The 16,345-nt window shown below is 36.3% G+C and overlaps 1 protein-coding gene across 1 annotated transcript in view; it reads right to left on the bottom strand.

Annotated features, from left to right (window-relative positions):
- CNTNAP2 (contactin associated protein 2) overlaps positions 1 to 16,345 on the bottom strand; it is a 1,871,069-nt gene that overhangs the window by 1,302,623 nt on the left and 552,101 nt on the right. Inside the window, exon 2 of the mRNA XM_070616681.1 lies at positions 2,118 to 2,228. Within this exon, the coding sequence (XP_070472782.1) occupies positions 2,118 to 2,228 (111 nt within the window). The remainder of the gene's footprint in view (positions 1 to 2,117; positions 2,229 to 16,345) is intronic.

The raw sequence follows: 16,345 nt of genomic DNA, 5'->3' as shown, positions 1-16,345 counted from the left end.
ATGGCTTTCTACTCTGCAAGGTTACGGGAAAAAAAGCACATATCTGTCTAATTCTCATAATTTGGTATTTTTACATTCTTGCACCTATAAAATTTATACTCTGTTCTAAAACTTTAATTCCGAAGTTGTTTAGTCAGAGTCTTATATTGAAATAGCTTCATTGCTCAGCACCAGTCATTTGACCAGGGTTTCTTTCATTTTTTTTTTTCTCACTCATCTCATTGTTCGTTAGATTGTATCATTTGTATTCTCAAAGAGGTTATACGCTTGCTATAACCTGACTTGCCCAAATTCCCTGAGTATAAAATTCATTAGGCATATTTTTCCATAAAACTTTCTAAGAAATATTTTGTGAGTTTGATTCCTCTAATCAAAGTTGTTGGAGGTCTGGGGCCAGCCCAGTGACATAATGGTTAAGTTCACACTCTCTGTTTCAGCAGCCCAGGGTTTGGATCCTGGGCATGGACCTACACATTGCTTGTCAAGCCATGCTGTGGTGGCGTCCCATATACAAGGTGGAGGAAGACTGGTACGGACGTTAGCTCAGGGACAATATTCCTTAGCAAAAAGAAAGTTGTTGGAGATCTTTTGGTATCATGACACTTCTTTTGGGGACTACTGCATCCTCTTGACATCTAGGAATATATGTGTTATTTCTTTTTGTTTTCATATTTTGCTCCAGTTTTCCTACTACTGGGCCAGCCTGAGTCATAATTATTATTTGGGTATGGCCAGTTTCTTGTTTCATGTTTTTCTACCTATATTCATTTTTTTGTTTGTTTTTAGTGACTTTTATAGAAGGGGAATGAATTAAAACTATCATTACTTTGACATCTTTAAGCAAAATTTTTGATAACATAGTAACTCACCAACTCTCTCATGCCCATAGCCTGATGAATGTCATATTATAAAAAGAGCAGCTAATTAAGATTACTTCTAAATAAAAACCATTTATGTTTCTAAAGTTACATCTCTCTACTTTTGCCTGTTTATCTCTGTCATGAGGTCATTTTACTGATTAAAGTCTCTTCATACTTCTGTGAATTTCTGTATATATTATTCTGCCTTTTTCTTACCTATTTTCTTCTCTCTTTTGGTTTTCTAAATCTCTCTGATCTTCTCTCTCTCTTCTCTGATGTCATTTTTCTTTCTTCCCTCTTCCTTCATTTTTCTTCTTCTTTTAGGTTTCGTCTCTTTTTTCACCTTTGTTTACAGTTTTTTCCTCCAACCTTCCCTCCATTCTTCTTTCCTTCCCTGCATTCTATATTTCTTCCCTTTTTTCCCCCTGAGTCAGCCATGATTTGAGCTTAGTATTTCCTGTCTTACTAAATAAAAATTATGGTCCTGATTGGTTGATTCATATTTATTTAAGAAAACATTGTTTCTTTCCTTTTTAAGTTGCCATTCACTGATATTTGCATCAGTGTTCCTGTGAAGAAAAGAGTTTTAAGCTTCTGTCCTTAATGATCTCCTTTGGCTATCTATGAATTGCTATCTACTTTGCTATATACTTTACTAATTAATACCATGACTTTAAAGTCCCAAACTCAAATTTTAGTTGTAAACATATAACTACTTTTTTTACACAGCTTTCATAACAAAGCTAAATTTTGGGCAGTGACTGAGAAATTGTAAAGAATCATATTTTTTTAACCTGCATTTTCAATAGAAACTAAGTTTGTATATCAATAAACTGAGAAAATAATAGTGAGTACAAAGTGTGTTTTCACACATTGTGCACATATTTGGAGTCAATTCTTTTTAACTTCTCTCTAAGTGATTGTCTGATTAACAAGAATTTCCTTAAGTCAGCATTTTTATGTCATTTTGAATTCATTATCACATGAAACTCCAAAAATTCTTTCTCTTTGATTTACCAACTCTCACTTCCAGCTCGAACTTTCCCATGTCACTCACAATCCCATCTACAAAAGAGGTTTAGAGAATCTATGGGTCTGTTTGAAGTGTGAAGAATGATTTTGGGTGTCAGCTAATAGCTATTGTGCAATAAAATATATTTTAGAAATGCAGTTGTAAACATAACATTCATCTGTTATATTTGTATATGTTATGTTATTTCACACGTTTGTTGACAAAGGAAATAAATGTTGCCTTACCCCCTCGCTTGTTGATCTTGGCATAGCCGGGAGAATAGCTCCCAGACATAGAGGATGAGCTGCTGAAAGCTCCGTGGGGAAGTCCAGACACAAGGGGTTCATCACATTTTTCTGAAAAGAAAAGAGAAAGAGATCCAATAAAGATCGTTAAATAATCATTGATACATTTTTGTTAAAGTAATTATTGACTATAGCACAAATTTAAAAATCTATGATATAACAATTAGCAAATGATCAGAATTTCGGCAACTCAATTGTAGTAATTCTAATAAATCATAGGAAGAATTTAAACAACACTTCTAATTTTCAAGAATTATAACTATGACAAAGTGCTTTCTTCCAAAGGGCCTCAACTCAGAGCCGCTATCCAAGAACCATGAGTAAAGTTGAGGTTGTTTATTTAACAAGCTTCGGAATCTGGCATCTCCTGGAAATCTTCATATATCTAGTCGTTATCAGGATATGGATTTAGAAACATTGCTTAGAAACATTAAGATTGGAGAAAGGAAGACCAGAAGGAATCCTACCAAAGCTAAAAGACTAAGAAATAGGTATTAGTAAGGGAGAACACAGAAAAATCACCAAATTGAAAAGCGTTTCTGTCAATTCCCACATTTGACCAATCAATTGCCTTGGAACCAGGTGGTCCCTCAGTTCTCTCCTTCACTTGGCTTCCATGGCATCATTAACTTTTTTCTTCTACCTCACTTCCTACTTGCTCTCTGATTCCTTTGATGGCTCTTTCTCATTTTCCTAATGTCTAAATGTTAAAGTGCCTAGGACTCAACTCTTGGATCTCTTCTCAGTCTACTCTCACTCTCTGGTAGAGCACATCAAAGGCTGCGTCTTCTCATACTGGAATATCCCAAATCCTACCACCTCATCCCACCTGGTCCAAGCAGCCATCAGTGACCACTGTTGTGCAAGACTAGTAAGTCTTCCTGCTTCGCCCCTTGCTATAGTCCTTCTGCACACAGCAGCCAAAGGGACATTTTTAAAAATGTGAATGGATCTTGTGGCTCCTATGCTCAAAATGTCCACTGGATCTTGTTCTCAATCACTCAGAATAAAGTCGGAAGCCCTCCAACAGCCCACAGAGGCGACGGAACTGGTCATATCTCCTTCTCGCATCCTTCTCCACTACTGTCCAGCCACAATGGCCCCCTTCCTCTCCTCTTCCTTCAACAACAAGTCTGCTCCTGCCACAAGCCTTCAAGATTACTATTCTGCCTACCACAAGTCTCACCCCTCACTTCTACCAGGCTCTGCTCAATGTCACCTTTCACCACTGCAGACAAGCTTTCTTAGTCTACTCAGGTGAAAAAGCATGATGCTGCCATCATCCTCTGCTTCCACATCCTGCTTCATTTTCCTTCATAGGAAATTAAGAGCCACCTGACCTATTATCTTCTCACTCATTTAATTGTATGGTTGCTTTTCTCTCCCTTTGGACTGGAAGCTTTATGGGAATAAAGTTTTGCTAGTTTGCTTAATGCTTACTCTCCAATGATCTGAACAGCACCTGGCACTTGGCACACACTCCAAAAACATTTGTAGAATGAATAAATGGAAGAAAACAAGAACCAACTAAACCTGACAAACCTCAAAGGGTCCCAAAGCATGCTACTGAATTACAACATGACACATCACTTAATTTTTAGAGAGGAGGTCTTAAATCCTCAACAGATGTTTATATATGCTCAGTACTCTGCTTAATAAGACAGAGAATTACCCTGTATTTTCTAGAATTGTTCCTATCTCAAATATTTATCAACAGAAAAAATCTTTAGCAGTAGAAAGAATGAACCAGTTTCTAGAAAAGTCACTCAAGTGGAGTTAAGTTTCCAAATACTGGGGAAATGAATTATTATTCATTATCTCATCGCTCAAGTGTGTACAAATCTGAAGTAAAAATGAACAAATCCCTTCACCTAAAACCTTGCTCAGTTTCTTTTTTTTTCTAAGCTATAGTGCAAGTGCCTCTGGGAAGTATGGCATATGTATATGAACATATTCCCCAAGAGATTAATTGTAAAAGAATGAAAAGATGAACATAAAATTTATTTTAAAAGTATCAGTTGAAAACGCGGGAATGTAAAGTGAAGGATTTTGTATCAATTGTTAAAAAATTTACTTTTCAAAGGCTGGCCCCGTGGCATAGTGGTTAAGTTTGGTGCATTCTGCTTCAGCGGTCCAGGTTTGACAGGTTTGGATCTCAGGCATGGACTTAAACCACTCGTCTGCCATGCTGTGGTGGTAACCCACATACAAAGTGGAGGAAGATTGGCACAGATGTTAGCTCAGGACTAATCATCCTCAAGCAAAAAGAGGAAGATTGGCAACAGATGTTAGCTCAGGGCTAAACTGCCTCAGCAAAAAAAAAAAATTTGCTATTCAGTTTAGCTGCCAGGGAGCACAAAGATAAAACTTTGATTTCCTATCTTCTGACTCTTTGAATCTAACTTGTTATATTCTTTTGACATAAGTTCTGCATTTGGCTGGAGTTAATTCTAAAGCATCAATTATATTAAGAATGTGCTAATGATCATTCATTTTCATCTCATTCATTCAAATATACACCAGGCATTTATGCTCTGCCAGACACAGGAAATATAGCAGTAGGTAAAACTGACAACGTTCCTCTTCTTGTGGAACTTGTGTTTTAGTGGAAAGAAAAAGACTAAAAACTAAAAGGTAAATGTATCGTCTGAGATGGTGATAAATACTACAGAGACATGTTAAGTATGAAAGAGGGGCCAGGGAGTTTGGGGGGTGAGATGAAGGTTGAGAGAATTGGTGTATTTTGCTGCTTTGTCAAGGAAAATTTTTCTCTCTTTAATCAAGTGACGTCTGAGTAGTAGTGTGAAAGAAACGAGGAGGTAATCCCTGTTAGATACCAACAGGATCATGCTGGGAGAAACCTTTTCTAGTCTAAACCTGTGCAATAGGGCAATAATAATGCATGATGCATTTTCCAAAAGTAAGCATTCAAGGCGTATATATTGTTACATTGAAAGTAATTAAAATGAAGTTGATGAATAATTGATTAAATGACTTATTAGCTAATTTAAATCTAGAACTTAAATATAGCATTTATAATAAATATCTGAAGATAGTCTATCCTTATTACATTTTAAAAAATTTGACTTCTGGAACAAATTGATCATTTTCCATTTTTAATAGCAAATTTTAAATTCTTCACTAATTTTAAAAGACCGTTTAATTCAGAATAACAAAATTACAATCCAGTGGGGATCAGGAAAGATAAGAGCATAGGAGAGATGTTTTTTGTAAAAGGTGGCTGTGGAATTATTATCAGAAATTAAGCATTGGCAATCTCACAGTCTTGTAAATTGAGACATAATCTATAACTATGTAATTAAGAAAAATGCCACATTTGCATATATATGTATACATATATCTATCTCCCTATTATATAATATATATAGCCCAACCCCTCATGAGTGGCAATAGTATATGGACCCATACAAAGTAATTAAACACGAAACAACAGGAGAATCCCAAACAGTTTGTAATTCACTGCTGAATAGAACACAATCAAGTACTGAAAGTAACAAATAAATTAAAGATGCAGGGCTTTTGTTTAGGTGAGTGGCTTGTCAGTTCTGGTTCCATTATAAATGTGTGACATTGAGTATGTCAATTAACCCCCTTCCTACATGATTCACACATAATATTAAGAAATTAGCCAAGTCTCTCTTAAGATCTAAAAACTCCAAGCATTGTCACATACAGGAATCCAGAAACTGCCCAACAGGCCAGATTTGGTCCCCTGCTCACTTTTGAAGTAAATTTTTACTGGAGCGCAGCCATGCTCACTCATTTACATGTTGGTTATGGCTGCTTTCACGCAACAGCAAAATGTTGCACAAGAGACTGTAGGGCCTCCAAAGCTAAGATGTTTACTGTCTGACCTTGTACAAAAAAAATTTTTTAACCTCTGCTCTAGTATAATAAATATCCTAGGTATCTAGGAAGAAGAATGATTAATGATTACTATGGTATCAGGTAACATATAAATAATAAATAGGATCTGAAGAATTGAGGGAATATAGGTAGGTGGAAAGAGGGTTAAGAACATTCTGAGGAGAGGGAACAGCTTAAAGAAAATCATGGAGGCCACGATGGGTATGAAATTTCCCAATGCTGGTATAGCAGCACTCCATGCACGCACATATTGCCATACTGACTATTATGATGAACTATCCATTTTTATTCCCCACTGTAATAATTGTTATGACACACCACATATTCCAATAGGCAGCTTGCTTGTTGTGCTAGAACATGTGTCTCAATATTCTGTAGACATTAAATACTAGGAAATCAGGCAAATCCCTGGAGGAAGTTAGAAGTTTTATAGAGTAGTAGAGAGATGAGAGAGAGACAGAGAAAGCTAACGTGAAATAATTTAGTATTCTATTTTCCCCTACTGGGATGTCTTCCAAAACTATGGCCACACAACTATGGCAAATATTTGGTCTCTGATGTACTTCCCTTCCAGGGAATCTTGGATGAAAACTAGAGGAGCAGATGGGCCTTGAGTTTTATTTTCACACAATTTCAGTCAATCAGGAAGGCAGACTTGCTGTAAGAATTCTGTACTATTTCAAGCTGGAACAGAGGAAGTTATTGGCAAATAAAGATGAAATGACTGTTGCCCTTCACCTAACAGAGCGTAGCTGAGAGGAATCGCTGCTGGTGAGGGATGTGGGCCGGAGTTTGCAAGGTCAAAGGACTTCAGAACCGTGTAATTAACATTAGAGATGGCTTTCAAATATATCCCTGATTAAAAATAGCATTGGAAACTTTTACAACACAATACCTTTTAAAATTATAGTACTTAAAATATATGCTTTATACCACACATTTGTAAACATAAGCCTAATACACATAAAAGGACTCCAGAACCAAGCAGTGCTATCAGAACAGAAATTCTAGCAACAGCCTCATTTATACTCTAGGAAAAAACCATTGTGAAAGGCACATTGTCAATGGCCTGCATCTCCCAATGGTTTCCTATGTCCTATACATTCAATTCCTAACTTTTACAGCTGGAACAACATCACCTCTACCTGCACGTGTACCCTGCCTCAGGTTTTATGGCATTCCTCTCAATGGGACAAATTTAAGAGGCCAGACCTCCCTTTAAACTCTTCTGCTTCTAATCAGTAGGCTCCTGCCTTGCTCCTTATGGCCAAAACTATCTTGAATTACAAACTGAATAGTTGTGCTAACTCCCTTCTCTGGCTTCCCATGTAGTAGCTCAGTTCCTCTGAGATGTGCTGTTTCTTCCCCTGAAGCTCACGTCAGGGTCTGGAGTCCCATCTCAGTGTCCAGGATGGCATCTTGCCCCTTGCTCCTGAACATCCTTATGTTCTGCCTGCTCACCCACATGCCTGATTATTGCCAACTGTTGTATTGACCAGCTTGAGGATGCAATGACCTGTGTACCCACTTAATGTTTACTGTGTCCAACCTCCTGCTTACTATGTTATCCTCTGATACCATTTGCACAACTCTCTAGACAGATCATGCTTTTGGTTACATTGCTCCAAAGCTAGTGGGAAAACCCCTTGGACAAATAAAGTCTTATTTCTTGTCTAGCCTAATGGATAGTTTCAGGCTTTGAATCAAAAGGAGACTGAAGTCATGACTCAGGGGCTCATCACTTAATAATCACTGAGATTAATATAGGCCCTTAAGGTCTTCATAAATTATAAGTAGCATCACTTCCCACTCTCTGACCAAGAGAAGTCTTGTATGGAATCCAGCATATCTATACTCCAGAGACTTTATTCCCAAGACTATGATCCCTTGTTTTTACATTTCTTTTTCAATAAAGAAGAAAGAAGGGAGGAAGGAAGGAATGAAAGAGAAAGAGAGGAAGGAAGAAAGAAAAAGAAAGAAAGGAAGAAAGAAAGGAAGGAAGGAAGGGAGGAAGAGAAAGAAAGAAAGAGAGAGAGAGAGAGAGAGAAAGAAAAAAGGGGAAACAGCACTACCAATAACTTCACGGTCCGTTTCTTTATAGCTGTGGCAGGCCCACTATTTTTCCTCCCCATAAACTTGGGCAGCTGGTTCCAGAAGTCTTTTGTTTTAATTCACTTAGCAACACGGTGCTCTGTCCTCTTTTCTCAGCACGCATAGGCACTGTATTTTTCACCTCAGAATTTTGCTAACTTTAGCATTCTATTAAACAACGAAAACAAACGTAGATCATTACATATGTCATCTTTACGTAGACATCACGTAGACATATGTAGATCATTACATGTCATCTGCAGAAATCCCATACCCCAATTATTTCACTTTATGGAGAGGGTATAGTCATATCCAGAAGCTAAATTTTCTTTAAATTTAATAGTTTATATTATATGATATTCAAATATTGTATTACTTCTTAAGTAATATACAGAAAGTACAGGAAATAAAAATATGACATTCTCTTCCAGTATTTTTTATACAATTTTTTCACATGGTTGAGAGCCATTTTATTTTAACTTAACATTGCCTAGTAAACATTTTCTTGGGATAGTCGTGATTTTCAGAGGTGACATTAGGTTGGCCGCTCCCCAATATTAGCACAGTGGAACAGAGCACATGCTCCTCAGGGTCAAAAGATCGAGATTTTATTCCCAACAAAATAAATTTGGGTGACTTAATTTAATTCTGTCTTACCCACAATCTCCTCTGTTTTTCCATTACTTCAAAAAACCTTTCCTAGGTTTGCATAAGTTGTTTTACGGTTTTTAAATCATAGTAATAGAAAATAAATGGTTAAAAAGAATAGTGTCATAGGAGTGTTCTAGAAAAACATTTGCTCCTCCTTAAGGCAGAAACACCACTGACTCCAACTCATCTCCTACTATATATATCATCACTTCCATCATATTTTCCTCCCATTTTTATGGTTTGAACATCACTTTGTGTACCTGTTGCTCCAGTTTTCCTGGCCTACTGTTTGTCACTGGAAATAAGATCCATTTATTTCCTGATCCTATAAAATTCCATATGATATGGAGAAAGAAAGGACTCTCATAAACCATGGAAGTAATAACTGTTTCCAGTCTTCACAGATACACATGCTCACATGTGCTATTTTAATATAACAGATACGTATAAATAAACAGGAACATTTACAATCTTGTCTTTAACATAGTTTTTTACTTGATGATCTAGCATAGAAATTCTCATACAAATGTTGTCCCATTTTTACATATTTCGTTTTATATAGAAATCTTTTATTATTTCTATTAAGATCTGCACAGCAGGGTTAAAATGCTTTGCACAGAAAATGCAAAGGTGTTAGACCAGTGGTAAAATAGATTATATATTAAATTGAGGATCAATTGTTTTTCCATACAGTGTATGACAGAATGGGCTTGGTGTTCTTTACCTAGCCTACTAAAGGATTTATGAGAAATAGTGGCCATGAAGAGAAGTACAATTATTTTGCTATCAAGTGCTAATTTAGGGAAAAGCTAAGGATGATGAAACTAGGATTGAATAAACCAAGTGGATATATCATACCTGATATGCAGTGAAAATTAGTAAGTGAATAAAAATAAATCTCTCTCTCCCTCTTTTTCTTCTCACCGAATCTTTCCTGGTTACTATCTGATGGAGGTGACTCCATCTACACTTTTGGATTTTTTCCATTCAATGAGACAAATCTCAATATGGTACCATATGCATTATGGCAGCCGTGAGCTGCATGAAGCTGGCTTCCTGTCTTCCCTCTCAACCCCTGTGATACAGACCACCACGGATGGCATAAACAGTAGAGACCATGCAACAAAAATCAGTAAATAAATGACTAGTAATAGCAATCATTTATTGAGTACTGATGTGACAGGCAATATATTAAATATTTTGAGAGAATTATCTCACTGAGTTATTAGAGTAAACCTTTGACATAGGTATCATTACCATTTTATAGATGAGAAAGCTTGAGATCTCATAACTAAATAATATTAGAGCCAGGACGAAAACTGAGTTGGACCTGATTACAAGACCTGTGCTTTTGAGGTCTACATTTCAATGACACACCATCTGTACACTCAGTCCAGATAAATTTCATATGTGTTGCATTGGGTTTATTCCTGGGCTGTGCAGATCTCCTAATAGTATTGAAATGGTCAAATTTTCCTTACCATCTCCCATTTTGATCCCAGGAGTTTACTTGAGGTGATACCCCATATGACGATATTATAGTAATTTCAGTATCTTCTATCTGCATCCCACCCACATTTTTCAACTAAAAGGAAGAGGTCCCTTCAGTTTTAAAGTGTTCTCAGAGAAAACCACGCATAATCAGCCACTCAATTGATAGCCTAAATCAAAAAAATATACGTTCAGCAAAGTACATCAAATTTATTCCATCTATTCATTTAATAAATATTTATTAGTCACTTATTTCCTGCTTCAACCTTTATCCCCTTAAAATCCATTTTCTTCACAGTTACCAGATAAATCTTTTCAAAATAGGGATCAGACTGTGTCATGCCCTGACAACCTCCCGACAGCTTCCCCTCACATTTAATGTGACATCCAAACTCCATCAAAGCCAGCCCTGGCCTGGCCCTGAGAAGCTTTCGTATTATTTCATTTCACTCTTCTCCTCTGGGTCACGAAGCTCTGGTTTCACTCTCCTTTCTCTTTTCCAGACACACTCCTGCTGAAGCAGGAGTTCTCCATCCTCTCTGCCTTCCAGCAAGAACTCGCTTTACCAGGTCTGAAGATAGCTGGCCTCTTTCCATTCTGCCCTCAACTCAAAGGTCGCCTCCTCTCTCTCCCTGGCCAGGTTATCTAAACTAACCAACTCAACTTCCACCTTGATACCCTGCAGATATTACTTGCTGTTTGAGCGCACTGTTTTATTTTGGTCACAGCAACAATCACAGTCTAAAATTATCTTCACTGTCTATTTTTTAAAAGCTTGTTTATGACTTTTCTTGTTGACTTCACTAAACACCATGAGAATAGGGCATGCATCTGTCTTGTTGAGCCTCTGTTCCCAGGACCTAAGAACCTGTCATGCAGCACAAATTCCATCAAGGGTTATGGAGTCAATGAATTACTGACAATGATGAGTAATAAATCCATCTAAAAGTGAGCAAGGCAAAATAGCTCCTAGTTTTAGCTAGTTTTGAGATATATTCACGTCATCTAATTAACACAGGTTTTTGCACTTTTCCACATAAAAAGCTGCTTGTGCAGAGAGAGTTGACTTCATCCCATGATGTTATGCATGGATGTTCCTTACAGCGTTCCACACAAGAAAGATCCTCTCTTTAATCTCTATCAACTCAAAATGACATAATTTAGAACCCTTCAATTATATAGCGCGTGTGTCTACATCATCAGTATATACACCTAGAACTTTGAAACTCAAAATTGTCTTAAAATATCCAGCAAATGAATTTTGTGAGAGTGGAATCTATTGACTTTTTTGAGTTAGCTCTTTTATACCTTTTTTGTTTTCAAAAGAACATAAGACCTTGGTATTTCTTATTTTCATATTGTATCATTGAAAATCTATTGTGATAAGTATTTGTTGGTCTCCCTACTACGTGCCAATCTCTTCTGAATGAAAGGGGATTTTAAACTTTCAATCCGTGGAGTGTAGAGCACCCAGTAGGTATTCTTCATATACTTTGAAAAAGTATTGAGTACAATCGGTATAGTAGCATACGACAATGAATAAATGCAATGCCATTATCTTAAAAAAATCAGATCAAATTTCTTTCATTTCCTTTTTGTTGGTCCAACAGCTACGCTCAGAAAAAAACTTAATAGTAGTGTGGCTACAGAATCAGTCACGTTTGCCAGAATCATGGTTGTAAATCAAACAGGAAATTGTCTGCTCTGCATGTACCAAGGGCGACTTACTTCGAGACTTGTAGTTCACATTTTGCTGGACATTTAACAGCTGCAGCATATTTCTGACAGATGGTATAACAGATGAATCAGTTTCAGATTATCTACTGAACTGTTATATACTAGAAAAAATAGATTTGTGAGGCTTTAGAAAAATAAGTCACGTTTTTGTCTCCTCTAAGTTGATCTTCTAATTTCATAGAGATAAATCTTCTAACACAAAATAATAAAAATGAACTTTTACCCTTTATGTAGTCTGCAAAAGTTTTTGAAAATTTAATTCACATTACTTCATGCAAACAAAGGAAATGGTATTTGAAAATAGAATCAGCTAGTTTGCCCTCAAGCCATGAAGAGGTTTTCATCTCGAAAACAATGGTGACTGGTCTTTTTTTTTTTTTTTTAGCTCAAATTCTACAGTCTCATAAGGAGGCAGAGCTAGCTAGCACTTTTAATAAACCGCTAATTTGAAGAACGTCAAGGTCAACTGCAAAATGACTAAATGAACTTGAGCACTCCTAAAGCCTTCATCAGCACTCTTCCTCTGGATGAGGCCCTTTTGGATTGTGATTTGTTGGTCTACAGGTAAATGTTTCATTTTTTGACTCTAGTTTCATTAACTAGAATTGAGTGGTTAATTCAAAGATGATATTCAACAAGAAGATGCAAAGTACTTATTGACAACCAAGTCTATTTCCTAGACTACTTAACCCACTCTTACTCTTAAATAATTGACTAAAGTGTTACAGATAAACATCCTCCAGTGTTCCCGGCTCATGTCACTTCAGCTTAGATGATGCACTCAATTGACACAAAGTGAACAACAGAACACTGTAGGGTCAATAAAGTGAAGTGTAGAAGAATATTTAATTAATTGACAAATATTTATGGTGTGTTAAAGTAGGATATAAAATAGTATTTATAACATGATCCTAATTTTATTAAATATGTACTTATAGATGAAAAAATGACTGAAAGAATATGGAAATCAAAACCTCCTTGAGACCTTTAAGATTCTCATTGACTTTCCTTAAGACAAAACTCTCCAGTGCTTCATCTTACATCTATATATTAACTTGCAAAACTTTATCTCTTTCACCATGATACTTTGCTGTTGAATAAGATTTCTCCAGCATGCATAGCTCCATTAATTGGTGTTCTGTTAACTTAGGACCATTTTTGAAAATGGGTCAACTAAAAGGAAGACAGTTATATATTAATGCTTATCTATTTCCCACTTCTGATGGCCTTTCATTTTTTTTCACATTTTTTTGTCTTCTGCTTTCTAAGCCTCTGACTTAAAGCATATGCAAATTTCCTTTATTTTAGGAAGGAATACTTTTAATGTCACTGCTGACTCTTCTCTCAGATCCAAGTCCTTTGAATGGAGCTCTGTACTCCACCACCACGGAAGTGTCCTGGGAACGTGGCACAAAATCTAAAGGGAAAGGCCTATTGTATTTATTTCCAGGAATGTATTCTGTTCCAAAGAAGGTTGCTTGCCTTGACATACATTTTTAATAATGTTTAAATTCTAAACAAAATGATTTTTCAGAAGGCTTCTATAAAAGGCAAAAATCACACCAAACTAAAAGAAAACAGAAACAAAATAACTCTTCAAATACGCACATGTAGAGGTGCATTCATTTTAGACAAAAGTCAGAAAAGAAGATTCGTTGGACCACTTCTGCCACCATTCCCAGTCATTAATGGCAGAGGATAATGCTATTTCATGAGGTATATCTCCAGGAGGAGGTTTTTGAGATAAGCAGACAGGGACTGAGGAGTAACTCCAGTCTTAGAGAGGCAGAGACAGGATGGAATCAAGTCCAGAAAATTCAGGTCAAGAAGGAAGGATCAAAAAGAAAGCCAGCTACAGGCAAGCAAACAGGGACCAGAACCCCGGTGACCGAATCCTCAGCCAGACTGCTGAGAACCAATCCTGAGAGAACCTTTTGCATCTCTGTGGATCTTTATACAGTCCGTTGGGCATCAGAACAGAAGCACTACAATCTTAGGAATTTTTAATGGTTAAAAGGAGATCTTCTGCCTTCCATAGAAAGGAAGAAAGGGAGCAGGCAAAGGCACAGAAATGACTGATTATTACAAAAAGCAAGTTTGATTAATATGCCAGGTGCATTTTGGGAAGTGATCAGAAAAAGAGATTGAAAGTAAATAGTGTGTTGAACCTTGAAAACTAAGCAGAGAATTTTCAATCTCCTACAGAAGGGAATTGTGAACAATTAAAGGTTTCTGAACAGAGAAATTACAACCCAGCGAAAGCGCAGGGAAAGTTATAAAAAATAAACACTTTTTGGTTTTTAAGCTTCCTTCAAGAGGGAGATTCCCAGACAATGATTTCCAGATGGGAAGAGAAAATGCATCTTGAGAAAACAATGTAATCACAAATAAACCAGGAAATGGAGACAACCCAACCCACAGAATTCGGTAGTGCTGAAGTTCATGGCGTTGGTTGAAGAGATGGGGGAAGCCATTGGTTTCACATTTTGAGAGAAGAAACAGAGCCATAACAGTGAAAAATAAATGAGACATATATATTCATGACCATCATGATGGAGAGATGGCGGCAGTCTCACGGAAACAATCACGTTGTTTTCACAACACACCTACATTTTTACACCAGCTGGCCTCCAAACCTGAATTCAGAAAACCCGAGTTCTAATTTCTGTTCAGTCACCAACTCTCTTGAGCTCACATATTCATGTCAGAGCTCCGTTTCCCCATCTGTAAAGTAGGAGTATTGGACACATAATCTTCAGGGTCCCTTTCACGGCCGACATTCCTGGATTCTATAATGTCATAAGACGCTCATGAGAGTACATAGTTTTAAAAAGCTAGCCTACCCCTTACTTGCTTGCCATCCCTTAGGTGCTTGCTTAATCACTTTTTGTTTATATAAAGAAATTCGACATATTTCAAGAGAATTACCAGACAGATCTCCCAGCGCCGGTAAGGATTCATAGCAAAGCTCTGAAAGAAAATTATTTTGCACTTTTCCTTCTCTCTCCAGGCTGGAAGTACTTCTTGTGATCTAGATGAATCATCATAAAGAGTAGATAATGACACTGCATTCCTTTGTCAATACAGCCCAGGATACGCTGTCAATTCTGCTCACTTGAATATATCCAGATTTTCAAGAAATTGACATCCATCTACCTCTACCTTCATAGGACATGTGGCTCATCATCTTGTTTTATCACCACAATTGTTCTTTTTCATGGGAAATATATATTCAAAGGATCTGAACTACTTACTCAAATGTTCACATTAAGGAAGTTTGTATTACCTAGCCTTGAAAGGAATTTTGCTTTATGATTACTTTACTTGATTGCATTCAAAATGGAGAGTAGATTAGATTAGAATCTAGAATCTGGATTAGAAATAACCAGAAGCCAATGCCTTGTGATCTATATTTAGGAAGCAGTACTGCAAAATGAATATTTTTTTAAATAGTACTAAACATTTGTTTTTATAAATATTATAAAACTTTTTATATAAACAAATTATATATAGAAATGTTTAATATTATTTAAAAATATTTCTGTATTATTATAATGTTCCCTACATTGTAGGAGATAATTTCAAAGATGCTAAGAAGAGGGAAAGATGGAGGATAAAAACTTACGAAGCCCTGGGATGCAGTTAGGACACCTAGAATTAGACTCTGGTCTATCTGTCATTATTTGTGTATTCTTGCCTCCATCTCTTAATGTCTTAGAACCTCAGTTTTATCTTTGGTAAAATAGTAATTACACCAAAGTTAATAAAGTATTGCTAAACATCACTGGGCAGCCTGCATTTACAGATGAAGTCTGGGAAGTGGGGGAGCGATGCAGACAATAAATCTCTCTTGCTGGATGGGATTTTAGAGTCCAGACAGGGAAATAACATGAACAGATACCTACTATACAGTATGAAGTGCTGTAATAGAGATGTAAGGGTCTCAAAAAAGTGATATAGGTGCAGAGGTGCAGAATAGCTAATTTTGCCTAAAGATAATATTACCAAGCGCATTATATGTTAATGAAGAGTTCTATGAAATAATATAAAAGAAAATGCTTTTTAAACTGTGAATCATATACAAATACTAGTTTCTTTCAGTAATTTAACAAACATAACTAGAGTTAAATATATGATATTTTTCAGATTTTCTATGATAAAATTCATCTTAAAACATGAGACATTATTAGGTGTGTAAAAATATACAAGTTTTTTGTAGGTGATTGAAAATATTTCATTATTTCTCACATGCCCTCACATAAACAAATGGAGTAGATCACAATATTTCTTTCACCTATTTTTTTTTTCAT

Source organism: Equus przewalskii, chromosome 4 (genome assembly GCF_037783145.1).
Source record: "Equus przewalskii isolate Varuska chromosome 4, EquPr2, whole genome shotgun sequence".
NCBI lineage: Eukaryota > Metazoa > Chordata > Mammalia > Perissodactyla > Equidae > Equus > Equus przewalskii.
This window is presented reverse-complemented; position numbering and strand designations above follow the sequence as displayed.